This window comes from Scomber japonicus, chromosome 18 (genome assembly GCF_027409825.1).
Source record: "Scomber japonicus isolate fScoJap1 chromosome 18, fScoJap1.pri, whole genome shotgun sequence".
Taxonomy (NCBI): Eukaryota; Metazoa; Chordata; class Actinopteri; order Scombriformes; family Scombridae; genus Scomber; species Scomber japonicus.
In genome coordinates this window covers 7227322-7249364 of record NC_070595.1, presented here as the reverse complement: position 1 = coordinate 7249364, position 22043 = coordinate 7227322, and the positions used below count along the sequence as shown (strand labels likewise).

Sequence of the window (22043 nt, the reverse complement as noted above, 5' to 3'; positions counted from 1 at the left end):
TGGGATCATGATATGTGATTTGATTACCCACCTCCCACTTTAAAAATTTGCTTTGCACAAGTCTATTATAATAGCAGTAGCAGGACATATTGCTTCACAGTGCAAGAATGACGTCATTTAGAACTAGCAACGTTGCAGATTTGGTAGAAGGCATAGGTCTACATCCAGACTGAAAGGAAGTGAGTACAGAGAACAAAGTGAGATAAGACCTGAGCTGATTATTAACCAAGGATTCTGGAATTTTAACAACGCAACATCATTTGGACTTAGGGTGGTAATTATTTACCATGGATTTGTCACTGACTTGTAAAGGAAGAACAAATTATGTGTGGGTGGAGGCATCCACTTTGTCAGCAGCAGTTGACTTCCTTGTCGCAACAGAAAGAAAAGCATCGGGAAATGCCTTAAAACCCTTGTGGTTTGAGGTTCAATTCTGTTAATTTACAGAATCATCAAAAAAATGTCCAGACGTAGCAAAGTGATTGTTGAGAGCAGTGCACATATCTTTACAGCCAATTAAAATACTGTGTCCGATGCCAATGTGAGCTGGAAAGCAGCTTCTGTTCTTTGAAACTGATTTCACAACCTTCCAAAATGTACTTGAATTATGACAGCAGCTGGTGAAAGAGTGTAAGTTGTAATCAGACTTAACTTTTCTTAGTGCAGCTGTACAGTGATTCAGTTGGCTGAACCAAAAAGCCTATGGGAGGAGGTTTTGGACTGTCCATCTTGAGCCCAAGCTCTGTCTGCAGTTATCATGAATTAGTTAATGCTATAACGCTAGCAGGCTACATGCACACAAATTATATTGGGGTTAAAATTGTATTTGAAGGGGTACTTAAATAAAGCTTATAAAAGTACTGATATATAATTTATCTGACTCATCCTGTTTCTTTTAAATTGAAAAAAAATTGAGATTAGCTAGCCTAACATGAGAGACATTAGAGCCTGGCAGACTAATTTTAATCCTCAAACAAAAAGCTTCAAGACAATATAAGGTGAACCACAGGATGTGACCGGCGCCTGCTAATGGCACCTAGTCTCAATCTGCTTTCAATGGGGAAAGAGGAGGAGCTGTGAGCATAAACAACTGCCTCTCAAGTAACAGTGGCAAAGAAAGAGGGCTTCTGTCATGTTCAGACATAATAACAAACATGTATGGTTGTGTTTCATGTATTCTTCTTTCATGCGCAGTTAAAGTGCTTATCTCTCCATGAGCACACGGGCAACATCTCCAATGTCTTATGCCAATTACACACACACACACACACACACACACACACACACACACACACACACACACACACACACACACACACACACACACACACACACACACACACACACACACACACACACACACACACACACACACACACACCCCAATTTCCTTCTGACCCATTATTGTAAGGTATTTACACCTCACCTTATCACGATGCCACACCTCACTAGACATGCCACTCATTCTTTTGCTGGTACAAAGCTCTCTTTCGGCCCCTTGATGACTCTGTTGTGTTCAACTGTTTATGTTCGGTCCTGACTTCTCACTCTCTGTTTTCCCACAACATAATAAACACCAAAAGTGTGAAACTCTGGCAGGGATGTGAATATTGTGCATAACAGCTAATCCATCATAGGAGTGTCAAAGCAGCCAGCTGTAATTTCATCATGTGCCCCTACCTTGTGTCACCCTCATGCTTCACCTTTATAAAACAACAAAGCAGTTTGATAAGCTCTCATGTTATACTCTCAACCATTGTATTTAATGTGAAATAAAATATACTTTAATATTTTCTAATTGATTTCATACTGGTAATATCCCTTTAATACAGAGCACCATAGCACTTTCATTTATTATCTTCTGCTCTGCTTTTTATTTTGCCTTCACTTACGACCAGGCGTTTCCTCCTTGGTGCTGCCTGGGTTTAATAAGTAGATAAGTGGGTGACATCAATCATCATGCAGTTACTGCCAAAAACGAAACAAAGAGCTGAACTGAATGGGCACTGGTCTAACAGAAAACTTTGCCCACGTTTGGCTCATCTACTCTAAATCAAAAAATGTTACAGTCTTCGATTGAAATCTTGGGAAAATCCAAAAGAAAAAAGTTCCAAAAGAAACAAATGTTTTCATGTCTACAGTGTGTACGTGACGTAAGGCACTGAATATCTGAGCTAAAAACAACAACTGCAGCTGTTGGGTTTCATCTATGAATCTGCAGCTGCAAATCCCAACCGTGCAGTTGTTTTACTTTCAGGAAGAATGCTATAAGACCATCTGCTGTTGGAAAACTCAACTTGTACATTTTGGCTGATATTCTACATTGTATTTTGGCAAGTCAGATAACCTAAAAAAGTGCAATGAACAGAATCTCTTAGTCAACTCAAAAGTGGAATATGATGCATTTACAGAGTAACATGATACGCTTTTAGATCAACTGTTCTCACATGGAGAGATCTGTTTGTCAGACTTTAATCCAGATTGACATCTTGAGTAGGGTTGGGTTTCACATTTGAACTGGTACAGGTACCCAATGTTCGTTATCGGCACTCAACGGTACTTCATTTCCATACTTTACTCTAAATCTGTAACTCAGTATCAACCCTCCTCAGTATGCCTATTTATTTTGAATATTTTAAAAACAATATAAAAGTATGAATATATAAAAATAGACTATAATTATCAAACACAATTGAAATGTTAGTGTTAACTGTCCAGCAAAGATAAAGTCAAATTTAACACAAATACAGATATAAATATGAATATAAAGGGTACAATTATTAGAAAGAAAATGTGAGAAAAATACAGTGTAAATATGAGATATATATAGCTACCAAATAAAACTATAAAACATATATAACAAGTGCAAAATACATGGGCTATTTAGCTTATATTAACTATATTTCTTCTAAACATATTTATTAGCACTGTTCCCCACAATGCATCTGTGTCGTTTTCAATCGCTGTGATCTCTGGTGCCACCCAGTGACCGGACACGCTACATGCTTGCATCTGTGACTCAGCATCAGTGAGTGTTGACCAGTTATTGTATATGTCACTGATGATGTTGATAATCTGTCCTCTCATAGTATGCCTGGGTTAATACTGGCTTGTGTGCCACCACTTGTGCATTTCCAAGAGTTCTCGCTATTTAAAGCTGTGTTTGTTAACCTGTCTTGGCCTTTGTTGTTTATCTTCTCTTTCCTGTTTGTTTTGATCAGTTCCCTTTTAGGGCGGTCCTCGCACTGTTAATCTCTGGCGCCTGTGGCTCAGGAGGTAGAGAGTTTGTCCACTAATTATAGCCTTTTGGTTAACTCATGCATGTTTATATTTTGTTAAAATGTTTTATTAATGTGCATTGTCCCTGATTTCTAAACCTTTAAATACATAAAAAAGTAATTGGCAGATTGGCAGTTTAATACCATGCTCCTGCAGTCCAAATATCCATGGACTGCAGGAGGAACTGCTCCTGATGGCTGCACCAGTGTGTGAATGTGTGTGAATGATTAGTTTCTCTAATGATACACAACATTGTCACCGGATGTCTCTGTTGGGCCTGCCAATGAATGTGTTTTGGGATATGAATAAATAGACCTTGTCAAGCCCCAATCCCTACATTAATATAAAAGTATGTTTACATTTACAATTGAATAATGTCTTTACAAATCTTACTGGTGTAAACAAACCTTTAACAGCAACAGAAAACAACTACATTTATTTCCCCTTTAAATCTACCTCTCATCAACTGTTGGAACTTGTATTAAAGCTTTCTGGTGGTGAGGTGACCCCTTTTGACAACATTTGATTTTGGACTCTTCAACTAACCCAAGAGTGAGCCACGCGTTCAAGCATTAAAAAGGTCCAGTGTGTAGAATATAGTGGCATATAATATTCATCAGTATGTTTTAATTAGAGTCTCACAGCCTGCTATGTGAACTGTACAGAGGCAGACTGGAAAATCTCCAAAGAGTCATAAGAACTGTAGAAACAAATCATTGGACTCACCCTTCTCTATCTGGAGGACAAATCAGGACCCTCTACCCTTCGCAGAGCCAACAACATCCTGTCATTACCTGTTCTCTCTGACCCCACCATTGTGTCCTGAACAGTTTTTAGGAGCGAGCCAAAAGGCAATTTGTTTTTGTGTCGTTTTTTATTATTATTCTACCGCCTCTTTGAGCATTAATTTGACGTCCTAAACCTGCTTGAAAACTCACCAAATTTGGCAGGCACATCAAGTCTGGCAAAAAATTCGATAAAATGAAAAAACAAACAACATCAAACTCTCTAGGGCAGGGGTGTCAAACTCATTTTCCTTCAAGGGCCACACACAGCCAAATTTGATCTCATGTGGGCCGGACCAATAAAAAAGTTTGGAAGGGAGGAAAGGAAACAAGGAAGGAAAGAAGGGAAAGGTGATAGGAAGGAAAGAATGGAGGGAAGGAAAGACAAAAGGAAGGAAGGAAGGAATGAAGGAAGGAAGGAAAGACGAAAAAGGAATTAGGAAGGAAAGGTAGGAGGGAGGGAAAGACAAAAGGAAGGAAGGAAGGAAGGTAAGGAAAGAAAAGGAAAAGAAGATGAAGGAAAGATGGAAGGAAAGGAAGGACGGAGGGAAGGAAACAAAGAAGGAAAGAAGTAAGAAAGGGAGGAAGGAAAGAAGGACAGGTGACAGGAGGGAAGGAAAGAAAATAACAGGAAGGAGAGTGGGCCGGATTGGACGCCTTTGCGGGCCGGTTCTGGCCCCCGGGCCGCATGTTTGACATCCCTGTAATCTAGCGCCTGATAGGAATGTCGTAGAGAGATCAAACCAAAACTCTTTTTTTTGTCTTATCAAGACTTATCAACAAATCACTCGCTGACACCCCTGACCTAAAATCCAACAGGAAGTCCACAATTTGCTGTTACAAGTGGGATTTCCACAAGATTCTTGGCCTCCTACAAACGTTATCTTGTCCGAGGGCGTTCATCGTGGCGGCTTCAAACTTAAATAGCTGACTTAGCACACCCTGCTGCACAAAAGTTGTGAACAACTTTGTCATTACTCGTCCGGTTTGGATTTTAGAAGCCCTCAAAGGCCAGGTACCCAAAAACCCTCACCAAAACGCTCCCATAGACAATGAATGGGAGGAGAGTCTAATGCCACTTTGACCCTAAATTTGACCACCTAAACATGCTCCAGGACAGACCAAATTCACCACGCACATCAGGTCTGGTCATTCATTTGATCAAATGGAAAAATGTGCCCCAAAAGTGCCAAAATGTACTCTCTAGCGCCACCTAGAAACACTACTAAGCAATTCGGCTGATAGCTCTAACTACATCAATTTGTGACCAAATGAAAAAAGAAGGGGTAAGGCCGTGTTTAGATAGATGTAATGAACATTGCTGTTATCCTTAAGAAAGACAGGGATCCTTTGGAAATGACATCATACCGTCCAATATCCCTCCTCCAGATGGAAACAATAATACTTAGATAGATGTAATGGTGCATACGCTAGGTCGAAATTACACCAAACCACCGCTTTAAGAGGCACAAAAACTGACAAATTGAAGCTGCAAACAATGAGAATGATTCAGTTGTTTTCTTAACATCACTGTTCCTACCGATCTCCAGCTGTGAGAGCTCCTAGTTTTTCCTCTCCGGGTTGTGGGGGTGAAGGGTCATCCAGGATTCTTTGGATCTGGTACTCGATCTCCCTGGAAGACAGCAGCCGGCCAGCCTGGTACACCCACAAACGAAAGTAGCGACCTTTGTGGTACACGGCCACAAATTCACTGTCCTGCCAGTGCTGGAGCACATCTGAGGAGGAAATGGATGTTTCATGATTCATGCGCAGTTTTGTTTGGCTGATGTGTTTGTGTTTTGTTTCTGATTAGTTTCTCTGATTCATTTTTTTTATAAAAGATGTCAGCGAACAGAATTTAATCTTATGTTTTTGCATGTGAGTTATCAGTGTGTGTGTGTGTGTGTGTGTGTGTGTGTGTGTTACCGGTCTCCTCTCCTGGTGTGCGCGTTGTGTTGAACATCCTTTCACACTGAGCCGCACACAGAGGGATGACAGTACCTGGAACACGACTCTGACACACAGAGAAGCACATAAACAAATTGATTGATCTCCATTGTTTATTACCACATTACCTCATTTCAACGCTGGTTTTTACTTTCATGACATGTTTTTCCAGACCAGAAAAGGAAGTACTAATGCATAAAACAAGTATTGACAAGTTCAGAATGTTCACACAAATAATAACTAAAGGGTTAGGGTTAGGGTTAGGGTATTTTGACTCTGTCATATATACATAGACCTGTCACAATAATTACGTTAGCAACTTATCGTACAATGATGTAACAATCAACATCATCATGTCTATATATGGACTTCAAATATGATACATGGACATGACTTTGATCTTTTGTGATGTCAATATTGCCACACTTCACATTAGCAGCTAAGAGGATATTCATGTCACGCTGGCTATGGAAGTAGTATCCTCCCTTCTTCATTGTGCACGTCATGAGTTGAGACTGCAGTAGTTTTTTTTTAAACAAACTAGTCCCTGATAAGCACTTGAAATTGAAAGTGGTTAACTACAGCCAGTCATTTGGAAAGTTAAGAAAATGTATTACTATAGGGAGGAAAAGTACAACTCAACACACCCCCCTGGCAAACATTCCTTCCTCCATACACATACCACCAAAAAACCCCAGCATTAATCCCTCATCTCTGTGGAAGGTAAAGATATAAAGTGACTGTTCCCACCGGTTTGAGTTCCTCACGGTTGACTTTGCGACGGTAAAGCAACAGAGCAGTAATGGTGTTGCCTGCTCTGGCTGCCTGCAAAGATGTCGGTGTCACATACAAAAAGTCCTGCAAAGAAAAACACACAGACACAGAGTGCATATAAAACATTGACAAACAAACTTGTGAATACATTTCAGGATGTGCAAACTATCATGGAATTCAAATATTGCATCATACTATTATGTAGCTGTGAACAATAGGTCTTAAGGGAGGAACGAATGTCAAAGAGCTGTTGAACCAAAGCAGTGAAAGGACAAAAACTTATCTTGATCTTAGTAGATCAACATTAAGAGGAGTGATTCCATCCGCTTTTGGTTTGACCGTATCTCTATGAATCTTGATTTTTGACATTTCAAAAGAACTGTAGCAAAGAAAAAGCTGGTTACCATGCCGTAGTAGTTACTGTTGACCATGATGGGACCTCGGCCCCTCAGGTAAATGAACTCTTCCCACCAGTCACTGACCTGGAAAGAAAACGAGAGATTCAAGTTTGGAAAACAGTTCCTTTCCCAGAAGACTTTTCAAAAACATAGACATAGATAGGCTTTCCAAGGATTAACTGTTTAATATCAACTTTAAATAGTAAATAAGCAGTGATTATGTTGCAGATAATCCTTTGATATTTCGCAATCTATGTATTACTGGCCTGTACGGGAAGCATGCTTTTCTACTGTTTTTATTCTACCTCTGCACGCTAATCTACCTGGCTGAGCTGTTTTTGACAGTGTTGCGTGTTTCTAAGCAGCACAGGTCTTAGTAAACCTTCCATTAACTTTTTACAGCTTTTTTTTTTTTACCCTTTCCATTTGTGTTCAGCCTCTTCAAGCTGAAACATGACAGGAATGTCATCATATGTATTTTTACTGCCAGCAAGGATGACGCTGGTGTACGGTATTTTTCCTGTTTCCCACAGGGTGAAGAACTGAAATCGACAGTTGACTTTAACTCACATCTTGTTTAATCACAGGTGCCTCAAACTGCTACACAACATGGACTGGCTACAGTTTAAATAATACCAGATGAAAACGTTGTGACTCACAGGATGCCTTTTAATTGAAGATATGCATACTAGCAGTCGTTTCCTTTGCTATTCAAACCGGGTTCAAACCGGGGCTCCAGCCTGTTATTTTACCTGCTTTTAACTTAGTAAACTATGCAGAGGAAGCCTGCTGTATATTTATAACTGGCTGTGTCTATGAAAAACATGGGTTTGGAAAAGTGCCCAGTGGTGTGTTATCCAGAACTGGGACCCACTACTGACATACATTTTTGTGTCTGTGTCACTTACATAGTTGGTGGCCCACAGAGCTTTAAGTTTAAGGTAGCGCTGCAGGCGGTTTCCTAAATTACACTCGAACTCGTTGGCCAGTTCAGTCATCCGTTTGAAGCCTGGTTCAGTCAACAGGGGGCGCACTGACTCCAGGTACTGACAGAGAGAGAAACATAGAAACAGTGAAGGTCTGGCTTTGCGTATTTTGAGACTATTAAATCAATTTACAAGTAGAATTAAATACAATGGATAGATACTGTTTGTGAAGATAAGCCATAATACATAGATCAAATTAAATACAACAATACAAAAAAATTACAAGTAGATGTTGGAATGTTGAATTCTTTTATTTTTTTAATGTCCAAAATGTATAAATGTGTTTATTTCAATGAGGTGCTACATTTTGTTCACACGAGTCGAATGCGCTAAAGCTAAAAAGCAGTTTTAAAACATGTAGCATTATATATACTGTGTGTATATACTGTATATAAGCATGTGTGGACATGTGTTCATGTGTGTAATATTTACCCTGTTCAATGTGTCTTTGATGGCAGGAACAGGCAGGTGAGGTAGAGAGGTTTGATAGCTGTACAGCAGAGGCTTCCTGCTTGATAATAACCTCAACAGAGTCTGAAAGGAACAGAGACATCGATAGACAGACATTGATAGTTTCAACATATTTTATAGAAAGCATAAAAGTGACAATTAAAATGATCCTGTGTCAACAAAATCACATGATAAAATGTTACATACAGTCATAGCCAAAAGTATGCTGGCACCCCTGCCATATAATGCACCACTTTATCCAGAAAATTGTATACTAAAAAGCTCTATTTTGGTTTCATCTGTCCACAGGATTTTGACTTTGTCCTGTAACTTTTGCCAAAAGTTACAGGACTCTAGTCAAACTCTAGTCTTTTTATGCTTTTTGTCAGTGGTGGTGTCCTACTGGGTTTCCTACCATAGTGTCCCTCTTCAATCAGATGGCTGTTGAATTCTTTGTCTGCAGGTCAGCTTAGAAGTTCTCACCATTTGAACAATCCTTGCAATCTTTCATCAGTTTTTCCCTTCCGTCAACCACGTCTAAAAGGAGGTTGACAACAGTGCCATGGGCTGGAAACTTCTTGATAACATTGTACAAACACACAGGGACATTCACATGTCTGGAGATGGACTTGTTGCCTTGAGATTGTTTGTGTTTTTCCACAATTTTGGCTCCCAAATCCTCGGATAACCCTTTGCTTTTCTTTCTTTTCTCCATGCTCAGTGTAGTACACACAACACAATTGTTGACTCAACCTTTCTCCATTTTAACTGGTTGGAAGTGTCATTTCTATATTGCCAGAGGTGAGTTTAAATACAAAATACAGCTGCAACACATACTTGAAATACAACTATGTCTATTCAATTTTGACAAGGTGCCAATAATTTTGTCCAGTCCATTTTTTGAGTTCTTTGTGAAATTTGACTATTTTTCTCTGTTTTTTTGTGTTGTTCCAATGCAAACAAAAGAAATAAACATGTGAATACCAAAGAGTTTGTAATAGCAACAATGTATCGGTGGTAAGTGGTGCATTATCTGACAGAAGTGCAGGAGTATCGATACTTTTGGCCATGACCCTAAACAACCTCTGCAGAGCGGCCACAGGAGGGAGCTGTGGTACCGAGCAGTAAGCGTGTCTTACCACCCAGACTTTGGTGGTGTTGGAGACTCGGCCGTGCAGCTCAAACATCCATCTGTGGTAGGAGAGCAACAGCTTGAGGCAGAACCTGAGGGCGAGGATGAGGGAGAGCCACAGCAGAGTGCTGAAGACCAGTGCAGACAGCATGGTCTGACCCTGGGTGCTGAGTGAGTAATGGAGACTAGAGGGAAAGGAGAGAGAGAGAGAGAGAGAGAGAGAAGGAATGTGCAGTTATTTGAAGTGGAAACAATAGTATATCTGCAAGGCTCAAAACACCAAATCTAGCACTTCTTAAAACTTTTTTTATATAACCCAGAGAACTAAATAAACCAAATAAACATTTAGGAAACCAAATTATTTCTGACTGAAGAACGTTCAAAAACCAGAAACCTCATTTTCCACAAGGAAGACATCCAATTAAAAAACATGTATATTAAAAAGATAAATAAATAAAGGCGATATGCAAAAAGTATTACATTTACTATGTTAATTGGACCTTTGAATATCCTGTAGAGCAGACTACAGACACCAGCATATCAGTAACAACAACAAACACTATGATGGTCTAATAGTGACATCTGCTGGGTAGAAGCTGAAGTTCAATAAAATGAGACTAATTAAATGAATGAAAATAAAGTTAATATGATCATATGAAATGCATTCAGAATGTAACAAGCTGATGATGAAAAATGATTGTCATGAATTCAACAAAAAAAATTAACAAAAATGTGACTATGAAAATCATTAATATAGTTTATGCTACTTATTGAGTATTAAACATCATAGTGAGTGTTATGTGAACTCTGTATGGATCAATGACGTTTTTGGGTCCATGTGGTTTAGTCAAATTTAAAAGGGATTAAAATGTGAAAGTAAACATGTGAATAACATAATGGCATGGCATAAAACTGATCTATTAGAGGATTATGATAAAAATGTCTAATTGGCGTAACCATACATACAACACTAGTTTGGCATGATCTTACATTATAACTTTTTATATTAAATAAAGGTAATGGAATACAATTGTTCTAAATATATTTAATATGGGGAATCATGTCAATCAGGAACCATATACATTTTTAAAAATGTAATTATTAAAGTAATTAAAAGTAATTATTTGTACACCTACATACACTGTAGGTGGATAAAATATTTAATACTTATCATTCATTTGTGGTTACACCATTTGACATTTTCAGGAGCATTCAGTCTTACTTTTTAAATGAAATAAAACCAACAAAAATACAAAAAATGTACATGTAAACAAACCTGATGCTGCTTTTAACATTATTTAAGATATTTTTGAACTGTTTATCTTGCCAACCATTATTTGTCACTGACCCAAATATTAAACAGCAACAGGACTTCAGCTCCAGTTGATTACTGGGTGAAACAGACCTGACCATGACTTTAATGGACTTACAAAAATGGACGATGATTAAACAGTTTATCTTTCTCCTGTGCTAAGTGGTCATGGTTTACATGCTGCACTACAATCCACTCTGAAGTGTCCAAACAACCCAAAGTAGTGTCATTAATTTGAATAAAAATCCATACATCTAGTTCCTGCTCTCGGTTGACCTTCTAACTTTGTTACTTTGTTATTTTCAGCTGTCATTTATTTCGGAAATATAGTTAGAGTAAAAGCCACAGTTTTAAGTCACCATTATCTCCATCTCATCCGTTATTTTTAGACAGGATAGCACATGCTGTAACTTGTTGCTAATATATTACATGTTATTTATATAATAACATACTGCATATAATGTACAGGGTGTGATCATGTACTGTATTTGATAAATGTGCATATAATTCAACATGAGTCATGACTCATTTCTGAATGAATACTATCAAGGTGGAATGCGACAGGTGTGTGTGTGTGTGTGTGTGAGTGAGTCAGCGTTGTTAAGTATCTAAAGTGACAGTTAGTGAATAGACTGACAGCGATGTAGGTCAAAGCTCACATGCAGCCACCGCACCCGCCCTGCTGTATTATAATCCATCAGCTTTTTATATGCAAACAAGTTCTGTTTGCTTATATCAAACAAACTGTTTGAAACTAGTGGATGTCAATTAGTATAATTATTGCCAGATATCAATACTCAGAATCCCTTGTGTTGGTTTGGATACCACGTTTTGTTTACAATGTGAAAATATCCAATTCTGCTGTTTTAAAATAGCAATTCTTTCAGAAATGTGACTAAATAAATATGTGTGTGTACCTTAGAGGCAGGTGTTGCTGTATCTTAGCAATAAGCCCCATACTGGGATCCGAGCGCATGTACATGGTGGCCAGGATCGCTATGACGACAAAGAGCCATGAGGAGGGGCTGGCGGGGTACACTCCTTTAATCACTCGGTTCTGTTTGAGAAGAAAAACACGCAGTGGATAAATACAATGAGACAGTGAGTTATGAGCATGTCGGGTTAATTACTCAAACCCAAAGATGTCGGCCTGCATTTCTATCTCTCTAAACCAAAACTCAAATGTAGGACTAGCAATGAAAACACATATTTGTGGGTCTGAACAATGTCTGGTCTCGCGGCAGTTACTCGCATGTACAGAGACTTGAGAGACTTCCTGTTTCTGAGCACAACAACAACAACAACAACAACAACAACAATACGACCCAGCTGCGCATGCACATATTAACAGCTGTGTGTTTGTCACCTGCATGTCAGCACATGTTAGGAAACTAATTATAAATGTATACTAAAGGGAGTCCCCACCATGTAATAAGGCATGTTTACATCCAGCTCCACACTGCACACAAATGACATCCTTTATGTTCTATATACTTCCTTATACTTAATATAATTCCTTAATATTCCATACAATTAATACAATACAATACTTACTATATTCTTACTTAATAATACTTAATACTTATACTACTATTTTCTATATACTTCCTTATAGTTTACTACTGACAGCTGTTCCTTTTCTTTTCTACTTTGGCTGTGGATGTGTGGAGCTGTGCTATGAGTATGAGATGTGACTCAGTATAACTCACAGCTCTCAGCACTGTTCTAAACCTAATTGTCAGCCATCAAACACAATTAACAGCTGTGGAGTGGAGTGGTGAAATGACACAACAGAAATAGAAGTCATAAAAGACAAATGTAGCTCTGTGAAGCTGATTGTCAGTCACAGACTTCGAGATCAGATATTTGCAACATGACAGGCTTTCGCTGACCTGAATTTAAGTTGGATAGTGTCAGGCTCCCTAAATGACTACAATCAACCAAACTTTATTTATATAGCAGCTTTCATACAGGTTAATGTAGGCCAAAATGCTTCACAGTTCATTGACAAGGTGATAATAAGACAGAATAAGTGTAGACCAAAAACAACATGAAGGAAAGAACAAAAACACAGAACAAATTGAGACCGATGCATGCAAGAGAAAATAAGAATGATAAAAATGTGATGAAACAAAATAGCATAAAAAAAAGAATATAACCATTCTTAATCAATGTCAGTCACTCTCTCTCTCACACACACACACACACACACACACACACACACAGCTCACCCTTATGCGGCTGATGCGTTTCTTCCACGATCGCACTCCCGACAAGTAGATCTGGTTCAGGGCCTGGTAGGACAGCTGTAGGTCGATGCCCTCTGGAGTTATGGTGAACTGGAACGCCACAGCCTGATGGGCCTCTGCCATCGCTACGGAAACACAAAAAGTGGACAAAAAAAATTCATACGCCAATATCACCACTGTGTTTTACATGATGTCCTTACATGACTTCACTGGGACGACGGCATGTTATAATATCTTGATTTTATTGTTAGTTTGGTGACATAAAGTGTGTGTAGCAGCTGGTTTTAGGAGCCAGCGGGTAGCTCAGTGTGTTGGTTGGCTCTCTCTGGTATGAACACAATAATTCAGTAATTTAATGTGTCAGTGGAATGTTGTTGTCTCGCCAAATGCTGCTGCAGCACCAATAGTACTGGGTAAAAACTGCTCATGGCACGCTGATCTACTGTGTGAGGTGATAAACAGGGTGAAGCTCTCAATACAGTCCGTTTCTAACAAATAATGACAAACAAATGTCCACTGGTTTTTGTTTTTTTAAACTTTGTTGTTACTGAATCTAAATATTAGGTACAGTTTCGCTGGAAGCTGTCTATACAACAAGCAGAGGGATTTACATTGTTACTCAGTCAGTCAGTCAGTCAGTCAGTCAGACCTTCAGACAGTCAGTCAGACCCTCAGTCAGTCAGTCAGTCAGTCAGACAGTCAGACAGACCTTCAGACAGTCAGTCAGACAGTCAGTCGGTCAGTCAGACAGTTAAACAGTCAGTCAGACCATCAGTCAGACAGTCAGACAGTCAGACCTTCAGTCAGTCAGTCAGACCATCAGTCAGTCAGTCAGACAGTCAGACAGACCATCAGTCAGTCAGTCAGACAGTCAGACAGACCTTCAGACAGTCAGTCAGACAGTCAGACAGACCTTCAGACAGTCAGTCAGACAGTCAGACCTTCAGTCAGTCAGACAGTCAGACCTTCAGTCAGACAGTTAAACAGTCAGTCAGACCATCAGTCAGTCAGTCAGTCAGACAGACCTTCAGACAGTCAGTCAGACCATCAGTCAGTCAGTCAGTCAAACAGTTAAACAGTCAGTCAGTCAGTCAGTCAGACCTTCAGTCAGTCAGTCAGTCAGTCAGTCAGACAGTCAGTCAGACAGTTAATTAATTAGTCAGCCAGTCAGACCTTCAGTTAGCCAGTAAAACAGTCAGCCAGTCTGGTTCACTGTTGTAGTCCAACCAAGAGTATTCACGTGTCTTGTAAACAGCCAGTAGTTCTACACTGTTGTACCTGAAGAAATAAAGGTGTGATGTCTTCACCATGCTAATAAATGTCCTGACAGCAGTTGGTTCATTAAGGTTCTCATAGCTTATTCTTCTACATTTCTTTTGCTTGTCCCATCAAGTGAATGATTCCTCTATTAGAGAGGTGAGGATACTGTACATATGTAATGGTCAAACTACTGGAAAGTATTTTATCTTTGTAGCAGGTCAATTTAGTTTATGAAGATGAAATGAGTAACTGTGCAGCTCAGGAACAGAGTTGACATATTATGGTGCCTCGCTTGGGCAGGCAGTTGCTGTGCAACTGCCAGTATCTTTCTGACATTACAAATTATTTATAACTAACGAGCTACTAGCCGTGGAATCACAGTGGCAGCTAAGCAACAAGTGAGCAGATTTTATATACTCAGTGGCAGCAAAATGCAAAGATATGGTGGAGGCTGCACTGTCTTTTAAAGCACTGATAGTTTAAGGACATCCAAAGGTCTCAAAGCTGTGTCTGCAGAGGAATTGTCTTCTTAATGGCCAGCTAGGAATAGGAGTTTTTCACAGAGTACACCTTGACATATGACAGTAACAACAAATTACAGTGAAGGATGACATTAACAATGGCTGAATTCCATTTAGCTGATTTAGCTTCAGGGTGCTGTCACACTGTAATCACTTACTGGGACACTTGAATAGAACATTGCTAATGTTATTGGTAACACCTGTAATTTTCCTACTATGACAAGTCAAACTGTCTGCTGTGAAGAATACATCTTACTGCAAGTTGACTTACACATCCTGACTCATACCACTGACTGTGACTATGTACAGCAGATATGTTGTAGAATTATTTAGGAGTGGTCACAACATTCAAATCTAAAGACAGATAGCATGATAAAAATCGGATTATTCTGCTGTGGTTAATTCTGTTCTTCCAACTGAGAAAGTCCAAACACCTGTACAATTAGCATGTAATGCCTGTTAAACAAAACATGTTATCAAGGTAGCGTGCAAGGGAACAGCAGGGCGTAGTGGAAAAAGCATTACATCATGGCCACAGCAGAATCTAGTTGGCTTTAAGGTTTGGATTAACTTTTAGTTAGACACATATGATGCAGTTGTTTGTGTGCTCCTCTGACTTATCATCCATTACAATTATGTAGAGTATGTTGAGTATTACCCTCTAATCGAACATTTGATGGGTGGATGTTTGAAACAGAGCTGCAACGTTTAGTGGAATAATCAATTAGCCGATATAGAGAAAAATTAAACAGCAACTATTATTGTTATGATTGTAATTATGATTTCATGCACTAATTAGTGAGGACCTTGGGCTAATGTGAACAGTGTGCATCACCTGTCTGACGATAGCATAATCAGGCGGCATTACAGTAAAAATGTACATTTCTGAGGTTAACAGCTTATCTGCTTTTATCTACTTGGTCATTATATCCACATTACTGATGATTATTTATCAAAAATTTCATTGGGTAAATATTTTGTTAAATAGTCATAGATAGTCATCCCTACAATCTTGTCGAAATATCGATATCGAGGTATTTGGTCAAAAATATTGTGATATTTGATTCTACCCATATCGCCCAGCCCTAATGTGTTTTGGTGAGTAACACTGAATGTAAACAGAAATCTCTTTAGTATCTTTAAAGGCTAAACAGTTTCACCAGCTACATGCTGCTCACTTCAATTTAAATTATGGAGTAAGCCACAGACTAAGACAGTGACAGTGTGGGATAAGGACAGTATAGAGACACTCAAAGGATCCTTCCTCTGCACAGACTGGGACATATTTTCTAATTTGGAGATTGACAAGGCCACTGAAGTGCAGACAATGTGGTCACTAAAAAGGACATCACAGTGTACCCTAACAATAAGCCTTACATAACCAAGAGCATAAAGGATTGTATTAATAGGAAAAAGCTAGCTTTTTTAAAAATAATGATAGAGCAGGACTGAAAATGGTGCAAAGAGAACTTAACCAGAGGCGTAGTGAAGACAGAAAGCATCACTATAGAGCAGACTTTTATGTCAATGGATTCAAAAAAGCTGTAGGACTCTATGAAAGTCATTACAAATATATACTATACTATTAAGAAGCGCTTCAGTACTGATGATGATCTGGGGAAAGCAAATGAAATGAATGACTTTTTTCTTAGGTTTGAAAACCATGACTTTTCTGAGGAACGTAATAATGTCATGGGAACTATTTTAACTGATGCTAGCCATATGATTATAATTGACCCACACAGGATTCAGTTCATCTTTGAACGTGTGTACTAAAAAATCCATTTCTGCACTACTCTTAAAGACATGTGCAGAAGAGCTCACTCCAGTTTGGTGCCCCATCTTCCAGCCGTCTGTGGATTCACACACTTTTCCTGCCCTTTGGAAAAAAATCCACCATAGTTCCTGTAGCTAAGAAACCGTGTCCAGCTGATAACAATGATTTTAGACCTGTGGCCCTGACTTCGATTGTTATGAAGAGTTTTGAGAATTACATGTTGTCTTTGCTGAAGGCAGAGGTCAATTTGGCACTTGACCCATACCAGTTTGCTTATAGGCAGGGGAGAGGTACTGATGATGCCATCAACAGCATCACCCAGTTCATTGTCAAGCACTTGGAATGCCCAAAAGCATTTGTACAGATTTTATGTATTGATTTTAGCTCAGCTTTGAACACACTTCAACCCCATCTGCTCATCTCAAAACTGAGGCAGATGAGTGTTAACCCTTTTTTTAAATCAAGTGGTATTTTTCCGTTTTAACCAATCGAAGTCAGCAGGTAAGAGTTAATAACACCCTTTCAGAGTACAAATCAATCAGCACAGGTGGGAGACTATAGTCCTGTTGTCATACATGACTAACCCATTGAGCAGGTCTGCTCATACAAGTATCTCAGAGTTCACTTAGATGACACTCTTAGTTGGAATGTCCATGTTGAAAGTCTATGTTCCCGTTTTTGCGCAGACTGAGAGTGTATGGACAAAAGCATCATGTTTTTATTTTTACCAGGCGGTACAAGAGAGCTTAGTCCGATATAGGATGTCAGCCTGGTATGGCAACCTTACTGCAAAACTGAAAACTAAACTCGCTTGTCTGGTGCACACGGCAATGAAGGTGATAGGAAGAAGTGACTATCAGACCTTGCAGTCTATTTATGAACAAACTGTTCTTAGCCAAACCCAGAGGATAGTGACTGAGCCATCCCATATTCTTCATTTAGAATATGAGCTCCTACCCTCAGGCAGACGATATAGAGTCCCAAACTGCAAACTCAACCGTTTCGAGAATTAATTTGTTCCAACCTCCAACAAATTCCTAAACAATGCTGCTTGAGGCCAAAGATTGTGCAATCATTTTATAGTGCTTTTATTATGGTGATCTTTTAGCATGTGTTTTTCCTATTGGTGTATGTATGTGTTGTGTGCAGTGTTATGGGATATGTGCAATACTGTTATGTAATTGTTGTTAGGATGGTATGGCTGGTGATGTACTGTTTGTTGACATCTATGGCGCAGTTGCTGAGTCCAAGACAAATTTCCCTAAGCGGGACAATGAAATATATTGTATTGTTCTTGTAACTGCTGAAAGCCTTCAGATGTGTCGCAGTGAGTTTATCTGCTACTAGAAAAAAAGTGAGAGAAGATGTTTTTGAACATTAAACAATTTTTAACTATGCAATAAAAAATATCAGAAAATGGTGAAAAATATCTGTTTCCCAGAGCTCTGGTGATGTCATCAAACCAACAAGCCAAAAGACATTCAGTTTAATGTCACAGACGACTAAAGAAAACTGAAAATATTCACATTTGAGAAGCTGAAGTGAGAGAACTTGAACGTTCTTTTCTGAAAAATGACTCAAAACATTTAATTGATTATCACAATACTTAGCAACTATTCAATTATTTGACAATTAACCAATTAATAGACTATTCATTGCAGCTGTAGTTCAACATATATCTTAACAAGCCCGTAGGTGACATCACTGATATAGCATCCATGTTATTTTCAGCAGAGTTCACTTTTACATCTGTTATATGTCTGATGTGAGTTCAGAGGAAGTGTCACTGCAAGTTTGGTTCCTCTGATGCAATTCTTACATAATCTATTGCTTGCAAAAAGAAGCTTAATTCTACTGAAAACTCCAAAAACCATACCTGTCAGGGCCAAATAGCTCTGTTTCTCCTTTCAGTAGTTTTTGACGGTGTACGTATGTGTGTGTGCATGTGTGTGACAAGAGACATTAGACAGGAAAGATCAGTAGCAGTAGCACAGCTGTTGCAGATGAATGAGGAAGACATTAGCACGCGCTGAACGATGACATGACAACTATACAGTTACATGTATTGAAAGTAGGTCAACATGCAATCCCTCTGAGACCATGCAAGAGTGTGTGTGTTATGTGTGTGTGCTGGTATGTGTGTCGGTATGTGCGTTAGCTACAAGTGCACACTCTGTCATCTTTTCCCTGTCTCTCTCTCACCAGCCCAGTGACTGATTACTGCATATTTCTCACTTTGCTGTTTGTTCTCGTTGGGTGTGTGTGTGTGTGTGACTTAATAAAAAAAAGAGGAAGGCAGTGAGCAAGAATGAAGGTAGGAGAGAAAATAGCTCTCAGTTTGCTGCATGGGTGATGCTGAGATGAGTTTCTGTGTACTTAGGAGGAGATCCAAATCATTTACATTCATTATACTTACTTACCCTAAACTCAACTTTTAGTCCAATCTTGTGAACATCTATGTGAACATTTATCTTTGCTAAAAACTGACATTTTTTAAATCTAGACTACTACATCCAAGAGCAAAGATTGGCAAAAGGAACATCACTTAGTAAAAAAACTTCCACTTGTGTACCAGTTTCTCCCTCACTCAAAGACTTCAGGAAGGGTTTAAATTAAAGTACAGTGCTGTATATCATAGAGCATTCCTTGCCTGCTATTACAATACTAACCATCATGACACATCTCATGTTAATCTATCCCCAGTTTGAATCTCTCATTTATCACCATTCCACTCCAGCCACAGAGTAAAGCAGCAGATTTTCCTACAAACACATTGACAAAAACTCAAGATTGTTTAACAGCAATTACGACTGCACAAAACAATAGAGATTCTTAAACCCGTCTTTCAAGATGTGACAAAAGAGGCACACCGCAGAAAACAGGTTGTCTTTTACTGTGCAGTAAAGGGTGTAATTTTCTCTCCAGATGTTTGGCAGAGTCTTAGAGGACCTTCAGACACTCTGGGGCTTTCAAACATGGTCTGAGGAAAATCTGATGCCTATATCGGTAACTCACTTGAGAAACACAAACCAGGGCCTTTTCCAGGCAGTTACCAGTTATTGATTTTAGCTGGAAATATTGTGTTTCCAAGGAGGACGTTGATTTTTGTTGGTCTGGTTGGCAATAGTTAACATCACCACCAAAATAAACCAGTAAAACCCCAAACATGTTTAAATCAATTCATCCAATTGCACTATTGTTATCCTATTTACAGTTTACGTAAGTTTTTGTATATATTTATATATATATATATATATATATATATATATATGTATGTATGTTTTTTAGAGTACCAGTACTTGGACATACAGGTACTGTATATGTAAGGTTGTATCTATTTTTTCACCCACTTGCTTTTACATAGCAGGGATGTCTTTTTAATTATCTTTGTTAAGCTAGTTATACAGAATGTTTGAAAATTCAGTCATGTAGTAGAATCTGGTAAAGCTAGACGTTGGTGTTTGATTCAAAATTGTCAACAAAAAGTTGACGGACAAGTTTTACCCACCAGAGCACATTGCCCCCCCACACACAAACACACACATTTGTCTTTCCTTATCCTTGTTACCTTATATTTTTGTGACATAATGCATTCCTTAGCCCCTTATCCTAACCTTAACCATTACAACTAAATGCCTAAACCCAACTATAATCTGAACCCTAAAACTAAGTCTTGACCCTCAACTTGCTCTTTGAAGTTGTGAGGACTGGCCAATATGTCCTTTACATTACAGAAACGTCCTAATAACACAGAAACATCCTCATAACGCAGAAAGGTCCTCATAACGCAGAAAGGTCCTCATAATGCAAATGTGTCCTCACAAGGCTTGTTTTCAAATCTGGTTCTCTTAAAGTTATATAAACACACACACATACACACACTCTTGTATGTCCTTTTGTGGACATTGCATTAATTTTCATTCATTATGGATGGCCTAATCCATCCTAGCTTTAATCTAACCTAAATTCACACTTACTTTACCACTAACCTCATCCATGACCTCAGAAATTATCCTTTGCCTGTTTAGGATCAAGCTTTGGTCCCCGTAAGGATTACTGGTCCTGAGGTAACAAAACGATATACACAAGCCAATTCTACACAAACTAAACACATAATTGCTAGACTAGTGTTTTATGTCATGTTGAATACATAGTCTGTTGTTTAGAGGAAGCCCCAAAGAAGATCAACTCTTAATTTGGCTATATTTATCTGTTTGGTTTAGTTGTCGCTAAGTAACCGAAAATCAGCTTCAACATCTTAACCCATGTATCCTGTGATGTGAAACCTTTTCCAGGAATGGCATGCAAATTCCTTTTGACTTCCCGTATAGTTAAGAGATGCGAGGTTTGATCCATTGCAGCCTACAGGTTGTCATTTGGATAAGTCTAAATGGTTTTGAAACTGAGCGGAAGTAACATTTTAAACAGAAAGTAACACATGATGCCCACAAAGATAAGATGATACACTTCTCAAGTCAGTGTGTGTATCCTGGCTAGGAGGAGTCTTCATGTCGCTGTGCCCAAACCAGTTTAGTAACTGCGCTGCAACTACGCTGCACTAACAACAACAAAGCACTAACTCAGCACGGATATATAATACACCACTTATGTGAAATTACAGTATATTAGCATAGGTTACAATACGCTGTTTATTCCCCCATAATATCTCATCTATTCAGCACACAGTGGTGCATTCATGCTCAGCACCATCCCTCCACCCTGCCGCCCAGCGCGATGCACAACAGCCGGCAGAGAGCCAAAGAGGAGCGGGATTCATGAAACGGAGCAAAACTTGAGCAGCGGTCCGAGAAGAGTTGATAAAATACGGTTTTAAAACTTACCTGAAGTGTCTGTTGAGGAGCTTTGTCGGAGAGAAGGTTGGTAGGGAAACGTCGGCTTGTAGCTACTCCTCCCTTCCTCTCTAGCAGTGAAAGCGAGCTTTTTTTTCCTCCAGCAAGACAATCACAGCCAGCGGACAAAGATAGTGTATACAGAGAGATGAGTCACTCTGATCTTAAAGGGGAACGTCACGGAGTTCAACTTTCGCTCTGAAATGTAGGCGTTAACTTTGACCGATAGGTATGCATGTTGTATAGACAGCGATGGAGGAAGTATTCAGCCCTTTAACTTTAAAGTACCGATACTGCAATGTAAAAATACTACATTACAAGTA

General features: G+C 39.0%; 1 protein-coding gene across 1 annotated transcript in view; it reads right to left on the bottom strand.

The window, feature by feature from the left end:
* Window positions 1–21830, bottom strand: part of cpt1a2b (carnitine palmitoyltransferase 1A2b) — a 46031-nt gene extending 24201 nt beyond the window's left edge. The window contains exons 1-10 of the mRNA XM_053338563.1: window positions 21712–21830; window positions 13295–13437; window positions 11981–12120; window positions 9759–9936; window positions 8602–8703; window positions 8092–8229; window positions 7190–7267; window positions 6762–6869; window positions 5991–6078; window positions 5605–5800 (exon numbers count right to left, since the gene is read on the bottom strand). Coding sequence (XP_053194538.1) covers window positions 5605–5800; window positions 5991–6078; window positions 6762–6869; window positions 7190–7267; window positions 8092–8229; window positions 8602–8703; window positions 9759–9936; window positions 11981–12120; window positions 13295–13435 — 1169 coding nt within the window. The 5' untranslated portion in view covers window positions 13436–13437; window positions 21712–21830. The remainder of the gene's footprint in view (window positions 1–5604; window positions 5801–5990; window positions 6079–6761; window positions 6870–7189; window positions 7268–8091; window positions 8230–8601; window positions 8704–9758; window positions 9937–11980; window positions 12121–13294; window positions 13438–21711) is intronic.
* Between the last annotated feature and the right edge of the window lie 213 nt (window positions 21831–22043).